General features: G+C 50.1%; 3 protein-coding genes across 7 annotated transcripts in view; all 3 read left to right on the top strand.

Moving 5' to 3' along the window:
* LOC127045845 (zinc finger protein OZF-like) overlaps positions 1-5,028 on the top strand; it is a 265,245-nt gene extending 260,217 nt beyond the window's left edge. For 4 of the 5 annotated variants that reach the window (XM_050942577.1, XM_050942578.1, XM_050942574.1 and 1 more), the window contains one exon: positions 1,258-5,028. In XM_050942577.1, coding sequence (XP_050798534.1) covers positions 1,258-2,144 — 887 coding nt within the window. In that variant the 3' untranslated portion in view covers positions 2,145-5,028. The remainder of the gene's footprint in view (positions 1-1,257) is intronic. The other variant, XM_050942575.1, reaches the window with a different exon arrangement.
* Positions 1-23,547, top strand: part of LOC127045844 (zinc finger protein 777-like) — a 107,576-nt gene that overhangs the window by 7,570 nt on the left and 76,459 nt on the right. The gene's annotated exons all lie outside the window — the stretch shown is intronic.
* Positions 1-23,547, top strand: part of LOC127045999 (uncharacterized) — a 69,270-nt gene that overhangs the window by 20,612 nt on the left and 25,111 nt on the right. The gene's annotated exons all lie outside the window — the stretch shown is intronic.

The following is a 23,547-nucleotide window of genomic DNA, read 5'->3' as shown; positions in this document are numbered from 1 at the left end:
TGTATATATCAATCATAACCCCTGTCAGCCTTCTTTTGGTTAGGCTAAACAAGCCAAGCTCTTTGAGTCTCCTTTCATAAGGCAGGTTTTCCATTCCTCGGATCATCCTAGTAGTCCTTCTCTGTACCTGTTCCAGTTTGAATTCATCCTTCTTAAACATGGGAGACCAGAACTGCACACAGTATTCCAGATGAGGTCTCACCAGTGCCTTGTATAACGGGACTAACACCTCCTTATCTTTGCTGGAAATACCTCGCCTGATGCATCCTAAAACTGCATTAGCTTTTTTAATGGCCATATCACATTGGCAGCTCATAGTCATCCTGTGATCAACCAATACTCCGAGGTCTTTCTCCTCTGTTACTTCCAACTGATGTGTCCCCAATTTATAACTAAAATTCTTATTATTAGTCCCTAAATGCATGACCTTGCACTTTTCACTACTAAATTTCATCCTATTACTATTACTCCAGTTTACAAGGTCATCCAAATCTTCCTGTATGATATCCTGGTTCTCCTCTGTGTTAGCAATACCCCCCAGCTTTGTGTCATCCGCAGACTTTATTAGCACATTCCCGCTTTCTGTGCCAAGGTCAGTAGTAAAAAGGTTAAATAAGATTGGCCCCAAAACTGATCCCTGAGGAACTCCACTAGTAACCTCCTTCCAGCCTGACAGTTCACCCTTCAGTACGACCCATTGGAGTCTCCCCTTTAACCAGTTCCTTATCCACCTTTCAATTTTCATATTGATCCCCATCTTTTCCAATTTAACTAATAATTCCCCACGTGGAACCGTGTCAAATGCCTTACTGAAATCGAAGTAAATTAGATCCACTGTGTTTCCTTTGTCTAGAAAATCTGTTACCTTCTCAAAGAAGGAGATCAGGTTGGTTTGGCACGATCTACCTTTTGTAAAACCATGTTGTATTTTGTCCCAATTACCACTGACCTCAATGTCCTTAACTACTTTCTCCTTCAAATTTTTTTCCAAGACCTTACATACTACAGATGTCAAACTAACAGGCCTATAGTTACTCGGATCACTTTTTTTCCCTTTCTTAAACGATCGGTAAAACACTATAACTGCCCCCTCTTTACCAGGGGTATTGTGAGGGGCTTGTTTCAGCTCCCTGGCCCTGGTCAGTCCCAGCCCGGCCATGGGCTTGCATTGGGAATCCAGGATGCCGTAGCTTCAGGAGATTGTCTGCATCCCCCACCTATGCAGTGAATCAAGCCTGGATTTTCTTTGTATTGCAGCAGATAGCGGGGTGGTGGTCAAAGTGGAGGAGGAGAGCCCTGAGGAGGAGCCGGAGAACTTGGAGCTACAAAGGACGTTGCCGGAAATGGAGGTTTTCCAGTGTCCGGAGCAGGGAACAACTCATGAGAAGAGTCTGTGCAGCCCTGAGAGGGAGCCTGCGGACCTGCCCGGAAATGGCCTGGAGGAGCCATCTCAGTGCGGGACAGACCCCCAGGAGCTCAAGCCGTTGCTTGTTCACCTGCAGAGTCCCACGGCAGCCAGGCTGTTCGTATGTGCCGAGTGTGGGAAGAGCTTCCGCAGCCGGCAGCATCTCACCCTGCATCAGAGGGACCACGCGGGAGCAGGGGCCTGCCTGCCGCAGCCCAGGGAAAGCTTCGCCCTGAAACCCGGCCCCAGACCCCACCCCGGGGCCCAGGTGGGAGGCAAACCCTACAAGTGCTCCGAGTGCGAGCGCAGCTTCTGCCACAGGTCCAGCCTGCGGAAGCACCACCTGGCGCACACCGGGGAGCGGCCCTACACCTGCGCCGAGTGCCGGAAGAGCTTCAAGCAGAGGGTGAGCCTGGTGCTGCACCAGCGGATCCACTCGGACAGGAGCGAAGGCTCCTTCATCTGCACACAGTGCGGCAGGTACTTCAGCCACCACTCCAACCTGACGCGGCACCTGCGCATCCACACGGGGGAGCGGCCCTACAAGTGCACCGAGTGCGAGAAGAGCTTCACGCGCAACCAGTACCTGGTGGAGCACCAGCGCATGCACGCGGGCGAGCGCCCCTATCACTGCGCCGAGTGTGGCAAGAGCTTCCGCTACAAGCGCTCGCTGTACTACCACCAGAACGTCCACCCTGGGAAGGGCTTCCCTGGACCGGGGCCAGACCACGTGGGGTAACAGCAGGGCCAGGATCCATGCTCCTGGGGTGCTCACAGGGGGCTGCCTCCCTCCAAAAGCAACACCCGGGAGCTCCAGCGGGCTGGCACGGCAGCACGCACTGCAGCGACTTTATTGCGGGGAGATTTTTACAGGAACTAAGCTATATTTTGAGTGCAGCCTTTGTTAAGAGAAGTTGGCATGTCAGATTGGTTTTAAAACAGAGGAGGCAGAGGGTCTCTATACTGGACTCAGGGCTGGCAGAGCCTAGCTGGGAGGGAAAGGTGAGGAGATGGGGGGTTGCTCGAAGGGGACATGGGGCCCTCCTAGCCCCACCTCAACTGAGTTGTTCATGTGGGGCTGGGCACTGCTTTCTCTGCAGTGTCCCAGCCCCTGTGTCCTGCTGTGCCTGAGTGGCAAAGTGCCCGGCAGCACGGGAAGGGGGCGTCCACGGCTCAGGCCCTGGGTCTCCTGCAGCCACGGCCTGGGTTGCAGAACGCCCGCACCAGGCAGCTGGATTTTAGAGGGTGTTCCCTGGGGATCCCCCAGCTCATGTATATTCAGATATTCGGCTCCCTCAGTTTGCTGCCCCGGTGGAGCCTGGGAATGTGTGCAGGATCCGTGTATTCTCATCGCAGGGGCCATGGATGACTCAGCCATGATCCTCCAGGAACCTTGCTCAGGATTCCTTCCTTCCTTGGGCTCTCCAGTTTGATCCTGTGGTGATCCTCCTCGCAGTTAATTTCCCCACCTGCCTGGTGTTTGGCTGGGGTGCCCTGTGACGCTTCCCTGGGGCACCTTGTTACCACCTGCCTTTAGCATGGGGAAGCTTGGTCTGTGCCTGCCAGGGCTCAGCTTCCCAACTCCCTCGGGCAACACAGGCCCTCCCCACTAGGCCTGGCAGGACCCACTTCCTCTCTGCTGGTTACCGATAGGCCCCCTGGAACCTGCAGCGTCTCCCTGGAGTGTCCAGCCCCTGGCCTGCCAGACACTCGCAGGATTCACAGATTTCCTGCCCCTCAGTTCGCCGCTCCGCTCCCACCCAGCGCTTAGATTGGTACTTGATGAAATCGAGGATAAGGTTATTTAACGAAGCCCAGAACGTCAAGCAATAGCAGATGGGTCCAGCTAAAATAAAATCACAAGGAGTGTTGTAGGGCCTGGCCTTTCCATTCCCGAGAGCCCCCACGGCTGGGAGCCATTGCTCACCCCCCACTAGCTGCTTGCCTCCGAGGGGAGGGGTTCCGTGTGTTTCTTTGCCCCCTAGCTTCTATCACTCCCATCCTTTGTCTTTATTCATAAACAGGACATCAGCTGCTGTTTGTGTCAGCAGGTGCAGTCTGCATGAGAGGACGTTCATGGTCTCCTCTTCTGCCTGTGGCTCAGTGTGCATCTGGGCCCGTGAAGTGAGCTGCCCCGTCACACGCGGCTCTGGAGGGAGAGCAGGGTCTGCTACCTCCTGCCTGAAAGAGCATTTCCAAGGTGTGTCGCATCCTGGTGACCTGCCTTGTTCCCTCCCTGGGAAATCCAGAGCCAGCTTTCCTTAACTGTTCTCCATACATATGTCATGCAGTGATTCTGATGACCGGTAGGTTACTGGCTCTGAGTAGAGACCTTGGGTGCACTCTGAGGTGTACATCCGACCTAGGGGATCCCTGCAAACCCTGGGCCACCAAGGAGTCTGTGGGTCACAAGCCCCTGTATGTTGTAATCTCCCTCCACCCCCTGTAAGGCCATTTCAGCGAGATGGGGCAGAGCACGTCGCCTGCTGCAGCTTCGGGGCACGGATCCCACCCCATGTGCTTCAGCATCACTGAGCCGGGCATGGCTCCCACACTGCCTGAAGCACATGAGAGCAGAGTGCCCCTCGGGCACATGGCCTGAGAAGGGCCAAGGTGGGTGGGATGAAGCAGAGAGAGTATAGTCAACACCATTTAGAACTTAGGAAAATAGAATGGAATTATCCTGGCTGTGGAAGTTACCTCAGCTGGAGGGAACTTCATGGCGCAGGGCGTTCCCCTGCCATCAGTGACTGGAAACAAGGGCAGAAAGCCAGAAGGGAGGAACTTGGTGGGTTGGAAGATCCATGGGATGAAGTTCTCGCCACAGCCTGGGAGGAAGGGCAGGGCTATTACCCCGCTCTACAGCTGGGGAAACTGAGGCACAGGCTAAGTGACTCACTCAAGGTCACTCAGGAAGTCAGTGGCTTAGCAGGGAACTGAACTGAGGTCACTGAAATCCAAGGCTGGTGCCCTAGCCACTGGGCCATTCTGCTTCTCGGTGCCATTTGGAGATGGGGAGCGGAGTGGGACAGGCTGGTAGCAGTAAGAGTCTGATCTGGGATCGATTTATTTTTGGCCACACGGGATGGTAAAAACAATCCACCCAGCCTCATGACTGAATCTGACGTGACTTGCCCCCGGCCCGCTGCAGTAGTCCGACTCACAGTCTCCATAGATGGCCGGCCACCAAGGGCCGGTTGGTCCACGAAGAATTTCTGTGCTGGGGCAGCCCGTTGGCGCATGTCTGCCTGAAATATAAGCAAAGATGGCTTTAAAGTGACCCCGCTAACCAGGCTCTCCAGAGCGTGCAAGGAGATGGAGGAAAGCTGTGAACTGGCTGTGACTGGGTCCTGTCAGGTGCTAGTCTGTATCTTTTACCTTTCTGCAGTTTTCTCCCCTCTGATCCTCTTGAGAGCTCCCACCCCATGCCCCTTCCCCACTGCTGATCTGCTACCCCCTTCCTTTCTGTAGTTTCCCCCACACTTACTCCACCCCCATGACCAGTGTGAGTTGTGGAGGTGACTAGCTGTGTTTGTGTTGGCTGTTTAGACGGTAAGTTCTTCAGGGGCAGGAGACAAGTGTTCTGTGTCCTGGCACTTAATAAATGATGATTATTCCCCTTACGGTGTAACTACTTTGTCCGTTCTGACAGTGTAACGAGAACACACCTAAGCCCTAGCTAGGCTGAGCAGATCTCCGGAGTTGGTGAGCAGATCTCCGGAGTTGGAGACAGCTCTGAAGTCTGGGCTGCTTCCAGGGGAAGTGAGGAGCAAGGCAGTGGGGTGGGAGATAGGCGGGAGGGATGGAGAACTGCAGGAGAGGGGAGAAAGGAGGGGGCAAACTTTGGAGAACAGGGGGATCTAGACTTTGGAAACCCATAAGCCCATGCAGGGTCGGGGTTGGGGGATGGAGAAGGTGAGAAAAGAAGAACATGCAGGGGGAGGAGAAAAGGGGTGGCATGTGGCGGGAGAGGGGAGAACAGACCATGCGGGTCGGGGGAACCTTGGAATAATGTACTCCGAAGCTTGGGAGGGGGGGGAACTGAGAGCCCAGAATTTTGGCCACCCACAGCAATAAGACATCCTGCTGTGGGGTATATTTAGATGGACCCTTATGCCTGTGTGGATCCCCCTGCAAGAGCAAGGCCTTGATTTTAATTCAATAAAAAAAACATGACAGAGAAGCTGCCTCCGTCTCTGGCAGAAGAGCTGGTGAAACCCACCAGCATCAGCCGGAGTAAGGATGGCACATGGTCAGTTTTCAGACCAAACCACCTTGTGCCCTTGTGGGTGTGGCCAGTTTTCTTGTTGGTCTGTGCTGACCTTAGCAGGCCCCTTGCGAGGCATCATCATCACAGGGGTCTTCACTGGCAGGTAGTTCTCCCTGAGGCAAACAGCATCAGCCATCATCTCAGGTCGATGTCATAGGACCTCGTCCTTTTCCCCAGGGGGGAATATCTGGGAGAACTGTTCAAATAAAATTGTCTCTGCCAACTGGGCCTCCTGTATTCATCCCAGGTCTGAGGGTGATCAGACATGGCCGTCTTCCTGGAGGATCCCACTTCTGGAAACAGAGACAGAATGTCTCTTCCCCAATGTCCAGAACGTTAACGGCTGCTTTGACTTGCACATCATCTTGGGCAGTAACATGGCGTAAAGCGTGATCAGCCATTTGACTCATCCCAGTTAGGTGCGGGGCCAGCAAACTGACCATAGGTTCGACGGACCACCAGGCTGCTCTGACACCCTGCTCAGTTTTCAGGCAAGGCCATCAGGCCCTATCTCTGTAAGCCTAATGGGAATGGGGGTCACTTCCAGATCAAGGCTCATTTCCTGTAGAGGGCGGCCATAGTATGGTGACCACCTGTGGTACTAGCTGCCACTGTTGGATTGTTAGGTCGTGGATTAACTGCTGCTGCTTTTCCATTCAGACCTTTTTCTGATAAAAAATTGCCTGGCTTTCAGCCTGAAAATGTACACAAAAGGCTTTCTTTTTTCCTGAACTTGTTCCATTTGTTTTGTCAAAACTGCAAATTTCATGTTTTGCTTTTCTCCTTTTTTGCCCCAGAACACCAGAAATCAAATAAGTTCTCAGGCTGGGACTCCTCCCCGCCCCCCTGCATTTTTTTATTCTTTCTTTTGCCACATACTCACATCCCCAACTCTGGCAAGAGACAAAAGGAGACTACATGTCTCTGCCGTGCTGTAGCTTTTCCAGAGTTGGAAAGTTTTGAAAAGTCATGGATGAGCAAAATGAAAAGTGAAAAGTGGAGAAAACCCAAAGCCTCACCAGCATTCATTTTATTACACACAGTCGCAAGAAGGAAAAAAGGGGGAGAAAACAGCAAATCTCCTTTTTTTAAAATAGTATGTGAAGATTTTTAGAAAACATAAACATTGTTCCATTTTGAATCCTGACAAACGGAAACAACTTTGAAATTTTTGCAAAATTGTTTTTCTACTTTTTGACCAGCTCTTATAAGAATGAAAATCATTGACGGAATCAGTCCCATCCAGTTTGCTGGTGCTGGATATGAACCTGCAGGTAGATGAAGCCAGCTGCTTATTACGAAGAACTTCTAACTCCAGACCGTCTTGCTGTCCCCAAAGCGCAGGACCTTACGTGACATACTCTCAGCCTTTAAATCCTGGTTAAATACATATTGGTGTGTACTAGCTACTTCATCATCAGTGAGATCTGTGTGCGTGAATGTCTTTTCTTTTTCTGTTAACAGCAAGGGTTAAATCCAATTGTGACATTACACCCCATGAGGCTTTATGAAAATATGCTTATGAGTGTATATATGACATAACTGGAATATATTTTATGCTACATATGCCATGTAACAAATCTCTGCAAAGATTATCATCTATTGAATCTATTAATCCTATTTGTAGGCACGTATCATTTTTGTATTCAAAGTTATGAATATTGGCTGTGTACTGGTTTGATTTTAAGTAGCCTCAGTAAGGCATTTGGACAGCTTCTTAAGAAAGGAATTTGCAAGTTAAGTGCCCAATCAAGAAACACTTAACGGACAATGGGACCTTGGAAGACTTCAATCCACATAAGACTCTACCTGGGGACTTTCAAGGTAGCATGTGAGCAATGCCTGCCACCTGTAAAGTTCTGAGTCATGCATGGACATCATGGACATGTGTCTTGCCCATGTGACTCCAAAACTCCAACTTGCAGCTGGATTCTGCCTGGGACGGCTCCAAGTTTTTTGCTGCACCAAGCAAAAAAATTTTCCCTTGCCCCCCCTAGCCTCACCCCAACTCTGCCCCTTCCCCACCCCATTCCAACCCCTTCCCCAAATCCCCGGCCCCGCCTCCTCCCCCAGGCGTGCCACATTTCCCCTCCTATCCCTCGCTCCCAGGCTTGCCCCCCCCCAGGGTTACTTCCTGTGGCCCTCCCCGTGCCCCCCCCATAGCTCACCTCCTCTCTGCCTGCCCCCTGAGCCTGCTGCCACCGTTTCGCTTCTCCCCTCTCCCTCCCAGGCTTGCCACAAAACAGCTGATTTGCACAGCAAGCCTGGGAGGGAGAGGGGAGAAGCGGAGCAGCAGTGTGCTCAGGGGATCAGGTGGCAGTGGAGTGGAGGTGAGCTGTGGGGAGCGGTTCCTCTGCCCCCTCCAGGGTTACTTCCTGCAGCCATCTCCACGCCCCCCACCACCGCAGCTCACCTCCACTCAGGGCCAGCTCCTGGCTTTTTGCGCCCCAAGTGAAAAGAAAAAAACGAGCCGGAGTGGCACCCCTTGGAAAGTGCCACCCCAAGGACATGCTTGGAGCACTGGTGTCTAGAGTCGGCCTTGGATTCAGCACAGGAGAGAGGAGGGGGTCTCCACCCACAAGAGAAAGATTATTTAAGCCCCTGGGAGCCCCCTCCATTTTGTCTTCAGCTGGGTCAAGACAGAGCCTCTCCACCCCGAAGGATACCTGAAAGAAACTGGAACAAAGGACAGTAACTACAGAGTGGGGTGAGTGATTGCTGGACCCAGGCTAGAAGGAGGCTAGTCTGTAAAAGAAGCTTACTGGACCATCTCTGAGGATGAGATTTCATCTATAATCGCTTTCTTACTGTATTAGGTTTAGACTTGCATGTTTTATTTTATTTTGCTTGGTAATTCACTTTGCTCTGTCTTTTATCACCTGGAACCACTTAAATCCTACTTTTTGTATTTAATAAAATCACTTTTTATTTATTAATTAACCCACAGTATGTATTAATTCTTGCGGTGGGGAGCAAACAGCTGTGCATATCTCTCTATCAGTGTTATAGAGGGTGAACAATGTATGAGTTTGCCCTGTATAAGCTTTATACAAAATAAAATGGATTTATTTGGGGTTTGGACCCTATTGGGAGCTGGGCATCTGCATGTTAGAGACAGGAACACTTCTGTTAGCTGCTTTCAGTTAAGCCTGCAGCTTTTGGGGGACATTGTTCAGACCTGGGTCTGGGTTTGCAGCAGACTAGCATGTCTGGCTCCAACTGGGCAGGGCACTGAAGTCCCAAGCTGCCAGGGAAAACGGGCTCAGAGGTAGTCTCAGCACATCAGTTGGCAGTCTTCAAGGGGATTTCTGTGATCCAACCCATCACGCCAATGTCCAGTCCTTTAAATGTAAATTTTTCCTTGGAGTTAAACCTCAATTTCACACAACTGCAACTTGGTCGTTTCCTGATCTTCAAGTGTTTCACGTTGAATCCTTTACATTTTTAATGCCATTTTTTATATTTAATTTCCTAGATTTAAAATAAAAACAACAATTACTCCCCACCCTTATACTGCACAAGCTCTGTATATCTTCACTCAGGGTCTCTGCACCAGACCCACACAGGCAAAGGTGGAAGGCTGTGAGGGGGGAAGGCTAGGGCTGGGTGAGGGATGGGAGCCAGGTTTATGCAAATCCTATGTTGCATTCTAGGGATGTGGAGAAACTGAAAAATACCAAGCCCGCAAAATAAACTACTGTAGCTAAAACTAATAATAAATCGGTGGCCTCAATTTTTATCAGTAATGGGGGATTTGGGGTGCCCTGATTTCCATGTGCCCAATGTGAGCCATCGGAAAGGGTCTTGATTTTCAGAGGCAGGTTACTCAGCCCTTAAAAAACCATGGGCCTCATCCACATATTTAAATTTGGACACCCAAACATGTCACCTCATTGTGACATACTATAGCTTAGGGGGAGGGTACTGTAACCCCCATTCTTCATCTGTCTATAATTGTGACCTTGCATATAAAGCAGACCATGTGAGGTATCGGGGAAAGGTTATGATCTGCTGAAAGTCATTTCTCTGTCCGTATCTGTATAACATGAATGCACATGAAGTTCTGAGAATTGTGTTGTGTTGCTGTCACTAAAACATGGTAAATCAGGAAATCAGCCAGATATTAAGCTCCCCAGAGGCAACAACAAGGAAAGAAACTAATGCCCAGGTGGGGTGTCAAACAACCCATCAACAGCCATTGTCCAGCAAGGGAGCTACAATGCAATGAGTCACCTGCAGGAGGCTGCACCAGGGGAATTGCTCAGACTTGCCTGGAGACTCAGCAGTGTCCCCCAGACATGCCTGGACTTGTGTGTTCACCAAGCACTTGGGACTGAGGGTATAAAACAGAACACAGCAGGCCCAGGCATCACTTTTCTCCTGCCCTATGATGCTGCAAGCAACAACGACACTGAGAAGATTTAAGACTCTAACAGAGAAGACTGGCCCAGGTTTCAAGGGTGAAATCTGGGTACTGTGAACTGCAATATCCAGTGGGGTGAGAAGAACTGCTTAATCCTGATGTTGCCCAGTCTAACCGGGTGGAGAGTTTAGATTGCATGCTTATATTTTATTTTATTTTGGTAACTAACTCTGACTTTTTGCCTGTCACTTATAGTCACTTCAAATCTATCTTTTGTAGTCAATACATTTGTTTAACTGCTTATCTTTACCGGTTAGCTTGCCTGAAGTGTAGTAAATCTGCTCAGGTTTGCAATGTTTGGTGTATATTCACTTTCCATTGATGAAGTGGTGAATCAATTAATAAATCTGCATGGTTCGTCTTGAGCCGTGCAAGAAGGTATAGTCCTGAGGTACAAGGTTGGGAGCTGGGAGGATTTGGCTCTGGTGTCTTTCGCTGTGTGATTCAGGAGTGGCTCTGCGAGCATTCGTGCAATCTAGCTGGATGTGGGGCTCCACATGTGGTTGTGCTGAGTGATAACAGCACGTGGACAGGTTTGCTGCTGATCACTAGCAAGGCATTGTGAGAGACAGCCCAGGCTGGAGAGCGTTCAGGGGGGCACAGCGGTCCCACAATCCCAGGCTGCACCCTGGGGATCCTGTCACACTCATATCACTAGCTGCTTTTGAAACATTCAGCCTGTGCCAATCTCATAAGAGCATAAGAACAGCCACACTGGGCCAGAGCAATGCTCCATCTAACCCAGTATCCTGTCTTCTGACAATTGCCAGTGCCAGGTGCCCCAGAGGGAATGAACAAAACAGGGCAACTATCACGTGATCCATCCCCTGTTGCCCATTCTCAGCTTCTGGCAGTTGGACGTTTAGGGACACCTAGAGCATGGGATTGTGTCCCTGACCATCCTGGCTAATAGCCATTGATGGACCTGTCCTCCAGGAACTGATCTAATTCTTTTTTGAACCCAGTTCTATTTTTGGCCTTCACAATGATTTTCACAGGTTGACTGTGCATTGGGTAAAGAAGAACTTCCCAACGTTTGCTTTAAACCTGATGTCTGTTAGTTTAATTGGGCGACCCTTGTATGACACTGTATGGAATCTGGGGGACACTTTAGGATATTATAAATACCAATATTGTAAAATTGCAATGAGTTGTGCAGATATGCCATGTAAGGTATCTGTGAAAATGTTATACTGTAATTTGCCAAGTATGATAATCTTTTTTATATTTACTTGTATCACCTTTGTATTGTAAGTTATAGATATGCATGGTACATCTGTATTTCCAAACTTGTGCTCTGCATCTGGGTAACACCCCCAGACAGACTGGCATCAGCACGCCCAACCTGTTGGATGACCCATCAAGGGACATCAGGTGTACAGTGGACCCACTGAAAGGGTCAGCGGCTACATCTCATGACTCAGCAAGGCAAGCAGGGGCATGCCTATGAACAGAACTCTAAGGTTTCCTTGCCATGTGCTGGGCAGCTTGTGTTAGAAACAAAGGAACCACAGGCTGCATGGCAAAAGACTATAAAAAGACAGCTGCATCCTCTCCATTTTGTCTTCATTCCTGCCTTTTGCCTCTGGAGGAACTTTACTACAAACTTGAAGCTCTGAACAACGGACTGAATGACCCATCCCAGCTGTGGATGTGTTCCAGGGGGACTTTCAAGTCAGCAAACTCACCAATACTGCTAGGAACCTGATCTATGGACTTTGAAGTCTTTGTATGTATGTGACTGTTTTACCATTTAACAACTCTCTTCTTGTTCTTTCTTTTTTCTTTATAATAAACCTTTAGTTTCAGACACTAAAGGACTGGCTGGCAGCATGGGATTGTGGGTAAGATCCAACCTAATACCGACCTGGCAATGTGGCTGGTTCAGTAGAACGTTTTGTATATGTGAGCAGAGTTTTAAAATAACTTTTGACTGTACTGGCCCTAGGTGCAGATTGGGAGACAGAAAACTGGACTGCAATAAGGGGGATGTGTAATTCCCTTTTTTGTGCTTCATTATAAACAGTGTGGGAATCAGAAGCACAGTTTGTGACTGGTTGGAGAGTTTAACTTCAGTATTAACCAGCAGTTTGGGGAGTATCTGCTCTCCCTTTTGCAGCCTGCCCTGACCTTGGCATTTCCAGTGAGGGCTGCCCTAGGTACGCCAGGTCACATTGGCGTAGTCGGCAGGATCCACAGACTCAGATCATTTGGGTTTTGGATCAGAACCCTCACATTATTCCAAGTTTAAAATTTTGATACTGAGAGTGTTAAAGGTTAACATTAGGCACAAGGAGTGATCCACAATCAAAACTGCAAGCCCTGAGAAATAGCCAGCATCTTCAGCATGAGAAGGAAATGGCAGATCTTTGATGGCAAGAAAAGCAGAAGATAGCTGATCTGGAAAAAGAAGCAGATGGAATGCTGGCTGCTATGGAGAAAGCTGCCAAGGAATGCAGAAAACTGGAATTGGCTGCTGAGGAAAGAGTTGCCAGACTTAAACTCCAAATCAAAGTAATAAAAGAACAGCAAAAACTGTATCTTCCTGGGAGTCCAGATCCTCTCAACAGCGAAGTCTGGGAGATAAACTGTCCAGTTTATAACAATGTTGGTATGTTGTTTAATTATGACATGACAAATATGCTTAATCAGGTTAATGTCATACCCAGTCCCAGAAAAAGTATGAATGTCAATCCTCTCTATTATCTGTAACTAACAAGGAGATTTGTGAAGGAGGGGTGTCTGACAGTAAGCAGTTTTCTGTGTTTAACCAAGTTCAAGCCTTAACTATGGGCAGGGTTTTGGTGAGTGATGGAGTGTTGGCAAGTGAAGTTTGTAAAAATGAGCCTGAACTAAATAGAAATGTTTTGCCTAAAGTAGCGCAGTATGATCAGCCACTGTTTGTGGAAAACAGCAGTTTAGCTGTTGAGGGAGAAACTGTTTCCAGTTGTTTGCCTGTTGCAAATAGCAGTGTGCCTGCTAGAGAAGGAGACTGTACTTCCAGGTGCCTTTCAGCCTACGATGGATGAGGATATTTCAGTTGTCCCAGACGTGGTTCTGGACCCCAAGAAGGAATTGTTCCTAAGCTTGTGTGTGGGTATATTGCCAGTGAGGAAAGCTGCAGCGGGAAAGAGAGTGCCTCTAACTCTTTAACCATGGAGTTTAGCAGCTTGCCTGAAAGGAGATTATGTGAAAATCCTCTTGATGTTCCAGAGGTGATTCTGGATGTAAGTGAAAGTCAGAAGAAGTTTGTTGCAGCTCCACAAAGCAAAGCTTCTGTAGAACAGAAAAAAGATGGGTTGTTGTTCAGAAAGTTTCCTGAAGAGAAAACTCTTCATGGTAATTTTTGCAAGCAGTTTTCTGCAAATGATGGATGTGATTTGATTGAGTTAACTCAGGGTGCATCACTGTATGGAGAAAGCAACAGTTCATTTGGGAGACTTGTTTCAGTTCCTAACTGCCGGTCTCTCAGAGGTGTATGGATCCACACTGACCTTGCTTTAGAAAGATCCAGTCTGGATGGCCTACAGAAGGTGAACAGTCTTGTGGGGAGACAGTGTTGTTGGAACATCAGTGTCTCCAGGCTGACCCTTTACGTAAGCAGTCTGTGACTCAGGTTCTGAGGAAATATTGGGTTACTCTTTTTTCAGAACAGAACAGCCTTATGACTCTCCTCTCTAGACACTTTGGATATGTTTGGTAGCTCTTTAAAATGGAGTCCAGTCTCTAAGCTGCTGCTGCTAGTGGTGGTATATCCAAAAGCATGCACACAGGAGAGTGTCTGTGTAGAGCAGGGGTGGGAACCTATGGCCAGCGGACCAGATCTGGACCCTTGCTTAAATGCATCCAGCCCATGCCCTGGCCCCACTCCCCATCAGGAGAGGTGGGCAGAGCAGGGAAAGCCCCCGTGCCTGGATCCTGCTCCCTGTCAGGCAAAAGAAGTGGGGAGGGGGCCCCACAAAACTGTACTCCCCCTCTGTGGGAGGAGACTGCTCCCCTGTCATTGCCCACACACCCAAAAGCTGGGACCCACCCAGTTTTCCTAGCCGTGCTTTTTATTTGCGTGTGGCCCCCGACTGATTTTTAATGTGTGTCAATAGAGAAAAAAGGTTCCCCACCTCTGGCATAGAGGCTCATAGCACAGCGGGGCTGTAGTTGGTGAACAGTCCCATAAGCAGGAAGGTTCAGATTTCAACCTTCTAGGAGAAAGGAGTAGGGAGGGGAAAGAAGGACCCAGTCCTGCAGATGGGAACAGTGTCCAGACTTGGAAGTATTAGCAGATGACAATTTGAAAGCTAGGGTCTGGATTGATACAAATTACCTGGCTGACAAGGGAGGGGGAATATTTGCCCATAGCTGTTAGCACAGAGGACACACCTGGCCAACCAAGGGATATGAAGAAACAAGAGGCATGGTATAACAAAGATACTTATAAATTAGGCTACGTTTTGGTCACAGGTATTTTTAATAAAAGTCATGGGCAGGTCACAGGCAGTAAACAAAAATTCATGGCCTGTGACCTGGCCATGACTTTTACTATATACCCCTGACTAAAACTTGTATAGGGGTGGCCCTGGGGGTGCCATGGGCACGTGGGGGGTGTGGTCCAGGGGGCACAAACCAGGGGGCACCATGGGTGCAGGGGGGCACAGCCCTGGGGAGGGTGCAGGTGCTCAGGGGACGTTGACTGGGGGATGCCGTGGGTGCTCAGGGGGGTTGCAGCTCGGGGGGGGTTGCAGCCTGGGGAGGGCACCACAGGTGCTCGGGGAGCCAGGTTGAAGGGGCTGTCGCAGGTGCCTGGGGGGGGTTGCGGCCCGTGGGGGGTGCTGTGGGTGCTCAGGGGGCTTGCAGTCTGGGTGGGGGGTGCCGCAGGTGGTCAGGGTGGGGGTTGGCAGGGCTGGGGCAGACTCTCTATCCAGCTCTTGGGAAGTGTCAGCCTCCAGCTCCTAGCTCCATGTGCTGCCTCTGCTCCGCCCCACCCAAGCTTCAGTTCTACAGCTCCCATTGGCTGGGAACCACGGCCAATGGGAGCTGCAGGGGTGGTGCCTGTGGGCAGAGGCAGCAGGTGGAGCTAGGAGCTGAGGGAGGGAAGTTTCTGTCACCCTGCTGGGGAGCCCCCCCCAGGTAAGCACCACCTAGCACCCCAACCTCCAGCCCTGAGCCCCCCCCCCCACGCCCAAACTCCTGTGGCTGGGGGGGCCCAAGACTGCCCCACAGTGGCCAGTGTGACATGCCCAGGGGCTTCCTGAACTGCGCAGGTGGCTCCCGGGCTATCTGCACAGGCTGCTGCAGAAGTTACGGAGTTCATAGAAAGTCACAGAATCTGGGACTTCCGTGACCTCTCTGACAAACACGGAGCCTTAGTTATAAATAGTGGGTTGTGGGTTTGGGTTTTTTTGGGAGAAGGTTTCTTCTGCTTTTTGTTTTGCTTTCTCACTCAGTCTCTGCTGTGCACATGCACATAATTCTAGGGGGAACTGAAAAAGCCTTTAAAAAACCTTCCTTTGGCCCCTGAGCTGTCAGAATTGTGTTTATAAACACTGATTAACAGGTGATTACAATACAAAAGGTCTGTTAGGATATTTTCTAAAGTTAAATGATCTGTTCCAAGCTTGAGAACTGCAAAAAGTGAGTAGCATAAATGATAAAAAGTAATTGAAGATTTTTCTACAATTGTTTCAATTGTTGGATTCAAGAGGTGGTAACAAGTTACTAATGTCTTTGAGAAGGTAACTGATTTTTTTAAACAAAGGAAATGCAGTAGATCCAATACCTTGCTGTCATTTGATACAGTTTCACTTGAGAAATTATTAGTTAAATTGGAGAAGATGGGGATTAATATGAGAACTGAAAGGGGGAAAGGAACTGGTTAAAGGGGAGACTACAAAGGCTCATACTGAAAGGTGAACTGTCAGGCAAGAGGGAGGTTACTAGTGGCCTTCCTCAGGGTCAGTCTTGGGACCAATCTTATAAAACATTTTTATTACTGAGCGTGGCACAAAAAGTGGGAGTGTGCTAATAAAAATTGTGGATGACACAAAATTGAGAGGTAGTGCCAATATGGAGGACCAGAATATCACACAAGAAGATCTGGATGGCCTTGTAAACTGGAGTAATAGAAATGGGATGATATTTAATAGTGCAAAGTGCAAGGTCCTGTGTTTAGGGACTAACAACAAGAATATTTGCTATAAAGTGGGAACTTATCAGTTAGAAGTGACCCAGAGGAGGAGAAAGACCTGGGTGTATTTGTTGATCACAGGAGGATGACGACTATGAGCTGTCAATGTGATGTGGCCATGGAAAAGGCTAACATGGTCCTGGGGTGCAGCATCATGTGAGGTATTTCCAGTAGAGACAGGAAAGTGTTAGTAAAAACAAGGAGGAGTCCTTGTGGCACCTTAGAGACTAACAGATTTACTTGGGCATAAGCTTTTGTGGGCAAAAATTTAATAAAATAAATGCCCAAATAAACGTGTTTGTCTCTAAGGTGCCACAAGGGCTCCTGGTTATTTTTGCTGATACAGACTAACACAGCTACCTCCAGGGCCGTCCTTACCCATACGCAAAGTATGCTGCTGCATGCTGCTCCGGCCCCTGCTCCGCCTCTTTCGCATGGCCCCAGCCCCTGCTCCGCCCCACCCCACCCCCACCCCACCCCTTCCCCAAAGCCCCCGCTCCTGCTCTGCCCCGGCCCTGCCCTCACTCCACCCCTTCTCTGAGGACGGCATGAGGGGTTGGGCCTGCCCTGTACTCACCAGGCAGCAGGAAGTGGAGCGACCTGGCCCCAACCTGCTGCACTCCACCAGCTTGTGCTGGGGGGTGTTTTCCCCTGGCCCCATGCCTGCTTATGTGCGCCCCCCCATGAAGACCTGGGGCCACACTCCCTCATGGGGGGGGGGGCTGCGTAGGGCACCAAAATGGCTAGGGATGGCTCTGACTACCCCTCTGGAAATGTTCATGCCATTATACAAGGCACTGGTACTCATCTGGAGTACTGGGTGCAGTTCTGGTCTCTCATGCACAGGTGCTGACTCCATGCGTGGGTGCTCTGTAGCTCAAGCACCCAGGGGAAAAAAAGTAGTGGCTGCTCAACATCCAGGAGCCAGAGCTTGAGTGTGGACTGTGATGAGTTCTCTGCTGCTAACAACTTCTGCCCTTGGGGCAGGGAGTTTATTTATAAACAGAGGCAGGGTGATTGAGATAACGAAAGGCTTCTTATCACAGTAAATTAAGAATCCTTAGATGATCCTGAAAGCATTGCCAGGCACTCCAGTTAAAAGATAGGAAGCAAAGGGTAGGAATAAATGGTCCATTTTCAGCATGGAGAGAAGTAAATAGTGGTGTCCCCTGAGGGGCTTATACTGGTCTGGGACCAGGGCTGTTCAACACAGTCATAAATGATCTGGGAAAAGGGGTAAACAGTGAGGTGGTAAAGTTTGCAGATGATACAAAATTACTGGAGCGTTCAGTTCAAAACAGGTTGCAAAGAGTTACATGACTTGGCAACAAAATGGCAGATGAAATTCAGTGTCAAATGCAAAATAATGCACATGGCAAAATATAATCCCAACGATCCATACAAACTGATGGTGCCTAAATTAGCTGTTACTCATCAAGAAAGAGATCTTGGAGTCATTTACAGTACTCTGCAAATTCATAAGAATACTTCTCACCACGCCTGTATCATCTTGAACTCATTCTCCAGCTTCTGAAGATTTAAAAATTATCTCCAGTCATCAATTGAACAGACTCGACTGAATAACGTAAGTGTCTTTAACATGCATCAAAGCAATACCAGGGAACTATAGGAAAATAAGATTGTTGAAATGGTGCCCCTAGGGGACAGCACAGAATTTGCCTCCCACCACCCCCCACATATGCAGACCCAGTGGTTTGACTGGAGCCACCCCCCAAATGTAGAAGTAAAAAACTGTGCCTGTGGTTGGTGATGGGGCTGTGGGGGAGGGAGGCTGTTGGAAAGGGGCAGCACCCCCCAAATGGCTTGTTCTGGGCTTGCTGTGAAAGGGCCTGCAGCTCGCTATCTTGTCAGACTTGGCAGCCCCTACTTCTTACCTCTGGAGTAACTTTGCTACAAACTTGAAGCTCTAAACAAAGGACTGAATGGCCCATCCCAGCTGTGGATGTTCCAGGGGGACTTTCAAGCCAGCAAACTCACCAATACTGCTAAGAACCTAAGAACATAAGAACGGCTGTAGCGGGTCAGACCAAAGGTCCATCTAGCCCAGTATCTGTCTACCGACAGTGTCCAATGCCAGGTGCCCCAGAGGGAGTGAACCTTCTCTGAACCTTTTCTAATGCCAGTATATCTTTTTTTAGATGAGAAGACCACATCTGTAAGCAGTATTCGAGATATGGGCGTACCATTGATTTATATAAGGGCAATAATATATTCTTAGTCTTATTCTCTATCCCTTTTTAATGATTCCTGACATCCTGTTTGCTTTTTTGACCGCCTCTGCGCACTGCGTGGACATCTTCAGAGAACTATCCACGATGACTCCAAGATCTTTTTCCTGACTCATAGCTAAATTAGCCCCCATCATATTGTATGTATAGTTGGGGTTATTTTTTCCAGTGTGCATTACTGTACATTTATACACATTAAATTTCATTTGCCATTTTGTTGCCCAATCACTTAGTTTTGTGAGATCTTTTTGAAGTTCTTCACAATCTGCTTTGGCCTTAAGTATCTTGCGCAGTTTAGTATCTATGGACTGATCTATGGACTTTGAAGTCTTTGATGTATGTGACTGTTTTACCATTTAACAACTCTCTTCTTGTTCTTCTTTTTTTTCTTTATAATAAACCTTTAGTTTCAGACACTAAAGGATTGGCTGGCAGCATGGGATTGTGGGTAAGATCCAACCTAATACTGACCTGGCAATGTGGTCGGCCCTTTGGGGGTCAGAAGAACATGTTGTATAGCGAGCAGAATTTTAAATAACTCTCCCCTTACTGGCCCTAGGTGCAGATTGGGAGCCAGACTGGAATGCAATAAGGGCGGCTGTGTGATTCCTTTTTTATGCTTTGTGATAACCAGTGTGGGGGATCAGAAGCACAATTTGTGACTGGTTGGGTGGTTTAACTTCACCGTTAACTACCAGTTTTGGGCAGGGCCGGTGCAAGGATGTTTCGCGCCCTAGGCAAAACTTCCACATTGCACCCTCCTCCCCCCGCGCCCTTGCCCTGAGGCACCCCCCCGCAGAAGCTCCCCACCCTCCACCCTGAGGCACCCCCCCACCCCAGCTCCCCCCTGCTCCGCACATGAACACGAGCACCCTGAGCACGCCGTGGCTGCTTCACTTCTCCCGCCTCCCAGGCTTGCAGCACCTAAGCTGATTGGCACGGCAAGCCTGGGAGGCGGGAGAAGTGATGGCGTACTTGGGGAGGAGGGGCAGGGGTTAGCTGGGCAGGGAGTTCCCCTGCGTGCTGCCCCCCCCACTTGCTGCAGACGGCCCTCCCCACACTCCCCTGCCCCAGCTCCTTCTGCCTAAATGCTGGTGGCGATTTGGGCGGCCGAAGATCTGGCCGCCGCGGTCACTGCTGAAGAAAATGGCACCTCCCCAAATGCCAGTGCCCTAGGCGACCACCTAGGTTGTCTAAATGGTTGCACCGGCCCTAGTTTTGGAGTATCTTCTCTCCCCTTTGCAGCCTGCCCTGACCTTGACATGTCCAGTGAGGGCTGCCCTCGGCACACCAGGTCACACCCTAGTTCTTGTGTCATGTGAAGGGGTAAGTAACCCTTCCCTATTCTCTGTCTCCACACCAGTCATGATATTATAGACCTCTGTCCCATCCCCTCTTTTCCGAGATGAACAGTCCCAGTCTTTTGAATCTCTCCTTGGATGGAAGTTGTTCCATAACGCTAATGTTTTTTGTTGCCCTTCTCTGTACTTTTCCCAATTCTAATACATCTTTTTGAGATGGGGTGACCAGAACTACAGTCAGTATTCAAACTGTGGGCACACCATGGATTTATATAGTGGTATTATGATATTTCCTGTCTTATTATCTATCCCTTTCCTAGTGGTTCCCAACATTCTGTTGGCTGCACGCTGAGCAGATGTCCCAATAAAGCCTTCTTTCATCTGACCTAGCTCTGTTTTACAGATGGATCCACTGGCATTTACAAGGGTTTGAAAGGCTGTGACACCAATGTCTTGTTCCAGTGCAGCAGGCAGCAGCTGAGGCAAGTCATGCCAATCTTCTGCATCTTGCTTCCCTTCTGTGAAATGTGACCGGCAGAATTTGGTGCTTCTCTTGCCTCTACAGATCCCAATGCACTTTAGAAAGGAGGGTTGGGGACGGGACGAATGAATAGACACATTTTGGGGGCGACTTGCACAGAAAACATGACTTGCCCAAGTTCACATGCACATCCAGTACATAAAAGCTTTCCAAGTACTTCTTCCCGGCTACAGCACCGCTAGCACCGACCCAGCCGGGTCCATGGACAATGTGCAGTCAAATCCCCCTGTGACCCAGGCCAAGTGTTATCCAACGGGCATGACTGGGGGGTGGCCCATGCAGACCTCGATAACTGGGGGAAGGAAGCAGCAGCGGACAGACCCCTGGCCCCCACTGCTGCGGGTGTCACTCTCAGACCGACCCCGCGGAGCCGGGTCCCGCGGGCCGAGTCCAGGCTCACCCCTAGCGCCCGTCGGGGCTGCGGGCCAGGCCGGCGGGGCGAGTGGGTCAGCGCCCGGGGGCGGCCCTGCCCCTGCCCGGCCCGGCGCCGCGATCCCCCCGCCGGCAGGGGCCGCTGCCGCCCCGCTCCGCCCGCCGCTCCCGGCCCCGCAGCCAGGCCGCGGCTCCCTCCCTCCCTCCCGGCTGCGCTCGCTCTGCTCCGCCCGGCAGCGGGGCCGGGACTCTGCCCAGCCCGGAGCGGGAGCGGAGCTCGGCCGGGCCGGGCCCGCTGGAGAAGCCCCGCCCGCCCGGGGGGGCCATGGCCGAGCGGGCCGCTGCCCAGGTAAGGGCCCGGCGGGCGGGGGAGCCTCGGGCCCCGGGAGCTTCTCCCCGCCCGGCCTGGGCCCCGGGAGCCGGGCCGCGGGGAGCGCGGGGCTGCCCGGCCGGGTCGGGCCGGATGAGGGGCCGCGCAGGGGCTTGCAGCGCTGGGCGGAGCGGGGTTTGCAGGAGGGGGGCCCGGCTGCTTGGCGCGGCAAACACCCCGCGCTTTGTGCCTTAGAAATACCGAACAGCGGGCTGGTCACCGGGTCTCGCTCGCCTCTGGCCCCAGCGCCCCCTGAACCTGCCCGGAGTCTTCCCTGCCTGCTCTGTTGTTGGTGGTTTTTGCGGGGGGGAGGTTTAAAACCAGGGCACCCAAGTGCAGAAGCCAAAATGTAAGCACCGGGTGTGCAAATCTTCGCCGCCTGCATCACAGGCAAACAGGACAGCGCTGCTTTCTTCAGGTTACTTTGCCATAAGCAGCAGCTGCCTTTTTCTCCAGGGCTCTTCTTCTGTGATGGCCTGTAGGAAGGGTGATGTGCAGGAGGGCAGACCTCCATTGAGATGCGGCTACGTTATGCAAACCTCTGCGAACCCCCTGAAGCACATTCGTGTGTTTTCCATCCTGCTGCTGCTCCCTTTGACCGCCCCCTCTTGAGCGGGAAATGCCATCTTAGCAGTTTTACCACAGTGTCCACAAAAAAAAGATGTAATAACATTCAAATGAACAGCTGTGAAAACACTCCAGGGATTAGGTAGATGTACAATTATTTCACTGGTTTAAAAATAGAAAATAACAGACAAAGCAGCTGGCTCAACACTGAGATCTCAGATGCTCACACTGTGGTCTGAGAAATCTACCCTGTCCATTGTCTGTCAGTAAGGAACTCACTTAAGATACATGGCTATAGGGCAGTTTTATATTGAAGTCAAAGTGCCCTCACTGTGGGGCTGCAGTTTCTTAACTGATTTAGTTAAATTGGTACAATGATCTTATGTAGACAAGGGCTGGAGGAGACTCTCCTAGGTTTGATCAAGACCTCAACTCTCTCAATTTCTGTCCTTGCACCCAGGCTCGGGAATGGGACATGGAGTCCGTGCACTTGGCTCCTCTGCAACCCCACATTGTACCCAAGCGAACTGCTGCGGGAGAAACCCAGCTGCAAACGGCAGAGATCTCCCTGTGGACTGTAGTGGCTGCAATTCAAGCCGTGGAGAGGAAGGTGGATTCCCATGCCACACAGTTATTGAGTCTGGAGGGCAGAACAGGGACAGCTGAGAAGAAAATATCTGACACAGAGAAAGGAATGATGGAGTTTAGTAACCAACTGGCCATGCTGGGATCTCTCATCCAGGAATATGGACTGATGCAGAGGAGGCTGGAAAACATGGAGAACCTGCTGAAGAACAGAAACTTCTGGATCCTGAGGCTTCCCCCAGGCACTAAGGGAGAAGTCCCCAAGGTAAGTATATCCCAGCTGGTGCTGAGGGGGAGCTATAACGTCTTGCAGCTGGATCAGATATTGAAAGGGGAATTGAAGAGAAACAATCCTCTCTTGTATCATATGTACTCTTTTATTTTAATATAATTTGTAGTGTGTGGTTTTCCTCCTCCACTCTCTCTGGCTGCTTCCATCCTTGCTTACCCAGTCATTTGGATTCTGTGCCATCACTGCTTTTCTGGGCAGTTTGATTTCTGTGGCCTTGGCTATACTGGTGCTTTACAGCGCTGCAACTTTCTCGCTCAGGGATGTGAAAAAACCCTCCCCTGAGCGCTGCAAGATACAGCGCTGTAAAGCGCCAGTGTAAACAGTGCCCCAGTGCTGGGAGCGTGGCTCCCAGCGCTGCAAGCTAATCCCCATGAGGAGGTGGAGTATGTGTAGCGCTGGGAGAGCTCTCTCCCAGCGCTGGCGCTGTGACCACACTCACACTTCAAAGCGCTGCTGCAGCAGTGCTCCCGTGGCAGCACTTTGAAGTTTCGAGCGTAGCCACGCCCTGTGGAGCTAACAGGAGTAAGAAGGGCTTTTACACATTTATCTAAGGAGAAAGAAATTGATAAATGATCAGGAGTCTAAAATGGCAGAAATGCTGAATTGCTCTTTTAAATTTATCTTTAATGAGAAAAATAAAACAAGGTGTTTGAGCAGTGAAGAGGCAAGGAAGGCTTGATGGTGTAGCTGCTGGTGTATATAAAACAAATTTCAGGTAAGGAGGCTATATTATATATCTGAGTAGGTCAGGGCAACGTGAATCCAAGAGGGCAACGTGAATCCAAGAGGCACGAGGAACAGAAGTGATAAGCACTGAAGGTTAACAAAGGACATATTTTGCCACATAGAGTTGCTTTTTTTTTTAGATTGAATCGCAGGATTCTCATCTGATTTATCACACCAACTCAGGGTGTATAACCTCACTGAAGTCACATGAGTAAAGACTTCCTGCGTGATTGAGGGTTTGGAGGACAGGGCTATGCACTGTCTG

This window comes from Gopherus flavomarginatus, chromosome 2 (assembly GCF_025201925.1).
Source record: "Gopherus flavomarginatus isolate rGopFla2 chromosome 2, rGopFla2.mat.asm, whole genome shotgun sequence".
Classification (NCBI taxonomy): Eukaryota; Metazoa; Chordata; order Testudines; family Testudinidae; genus Gopherus; species Gopherus flavomarginatus.
This window is presented reverse-complemented; position numbering and strand designations above follow the sequence as displayed.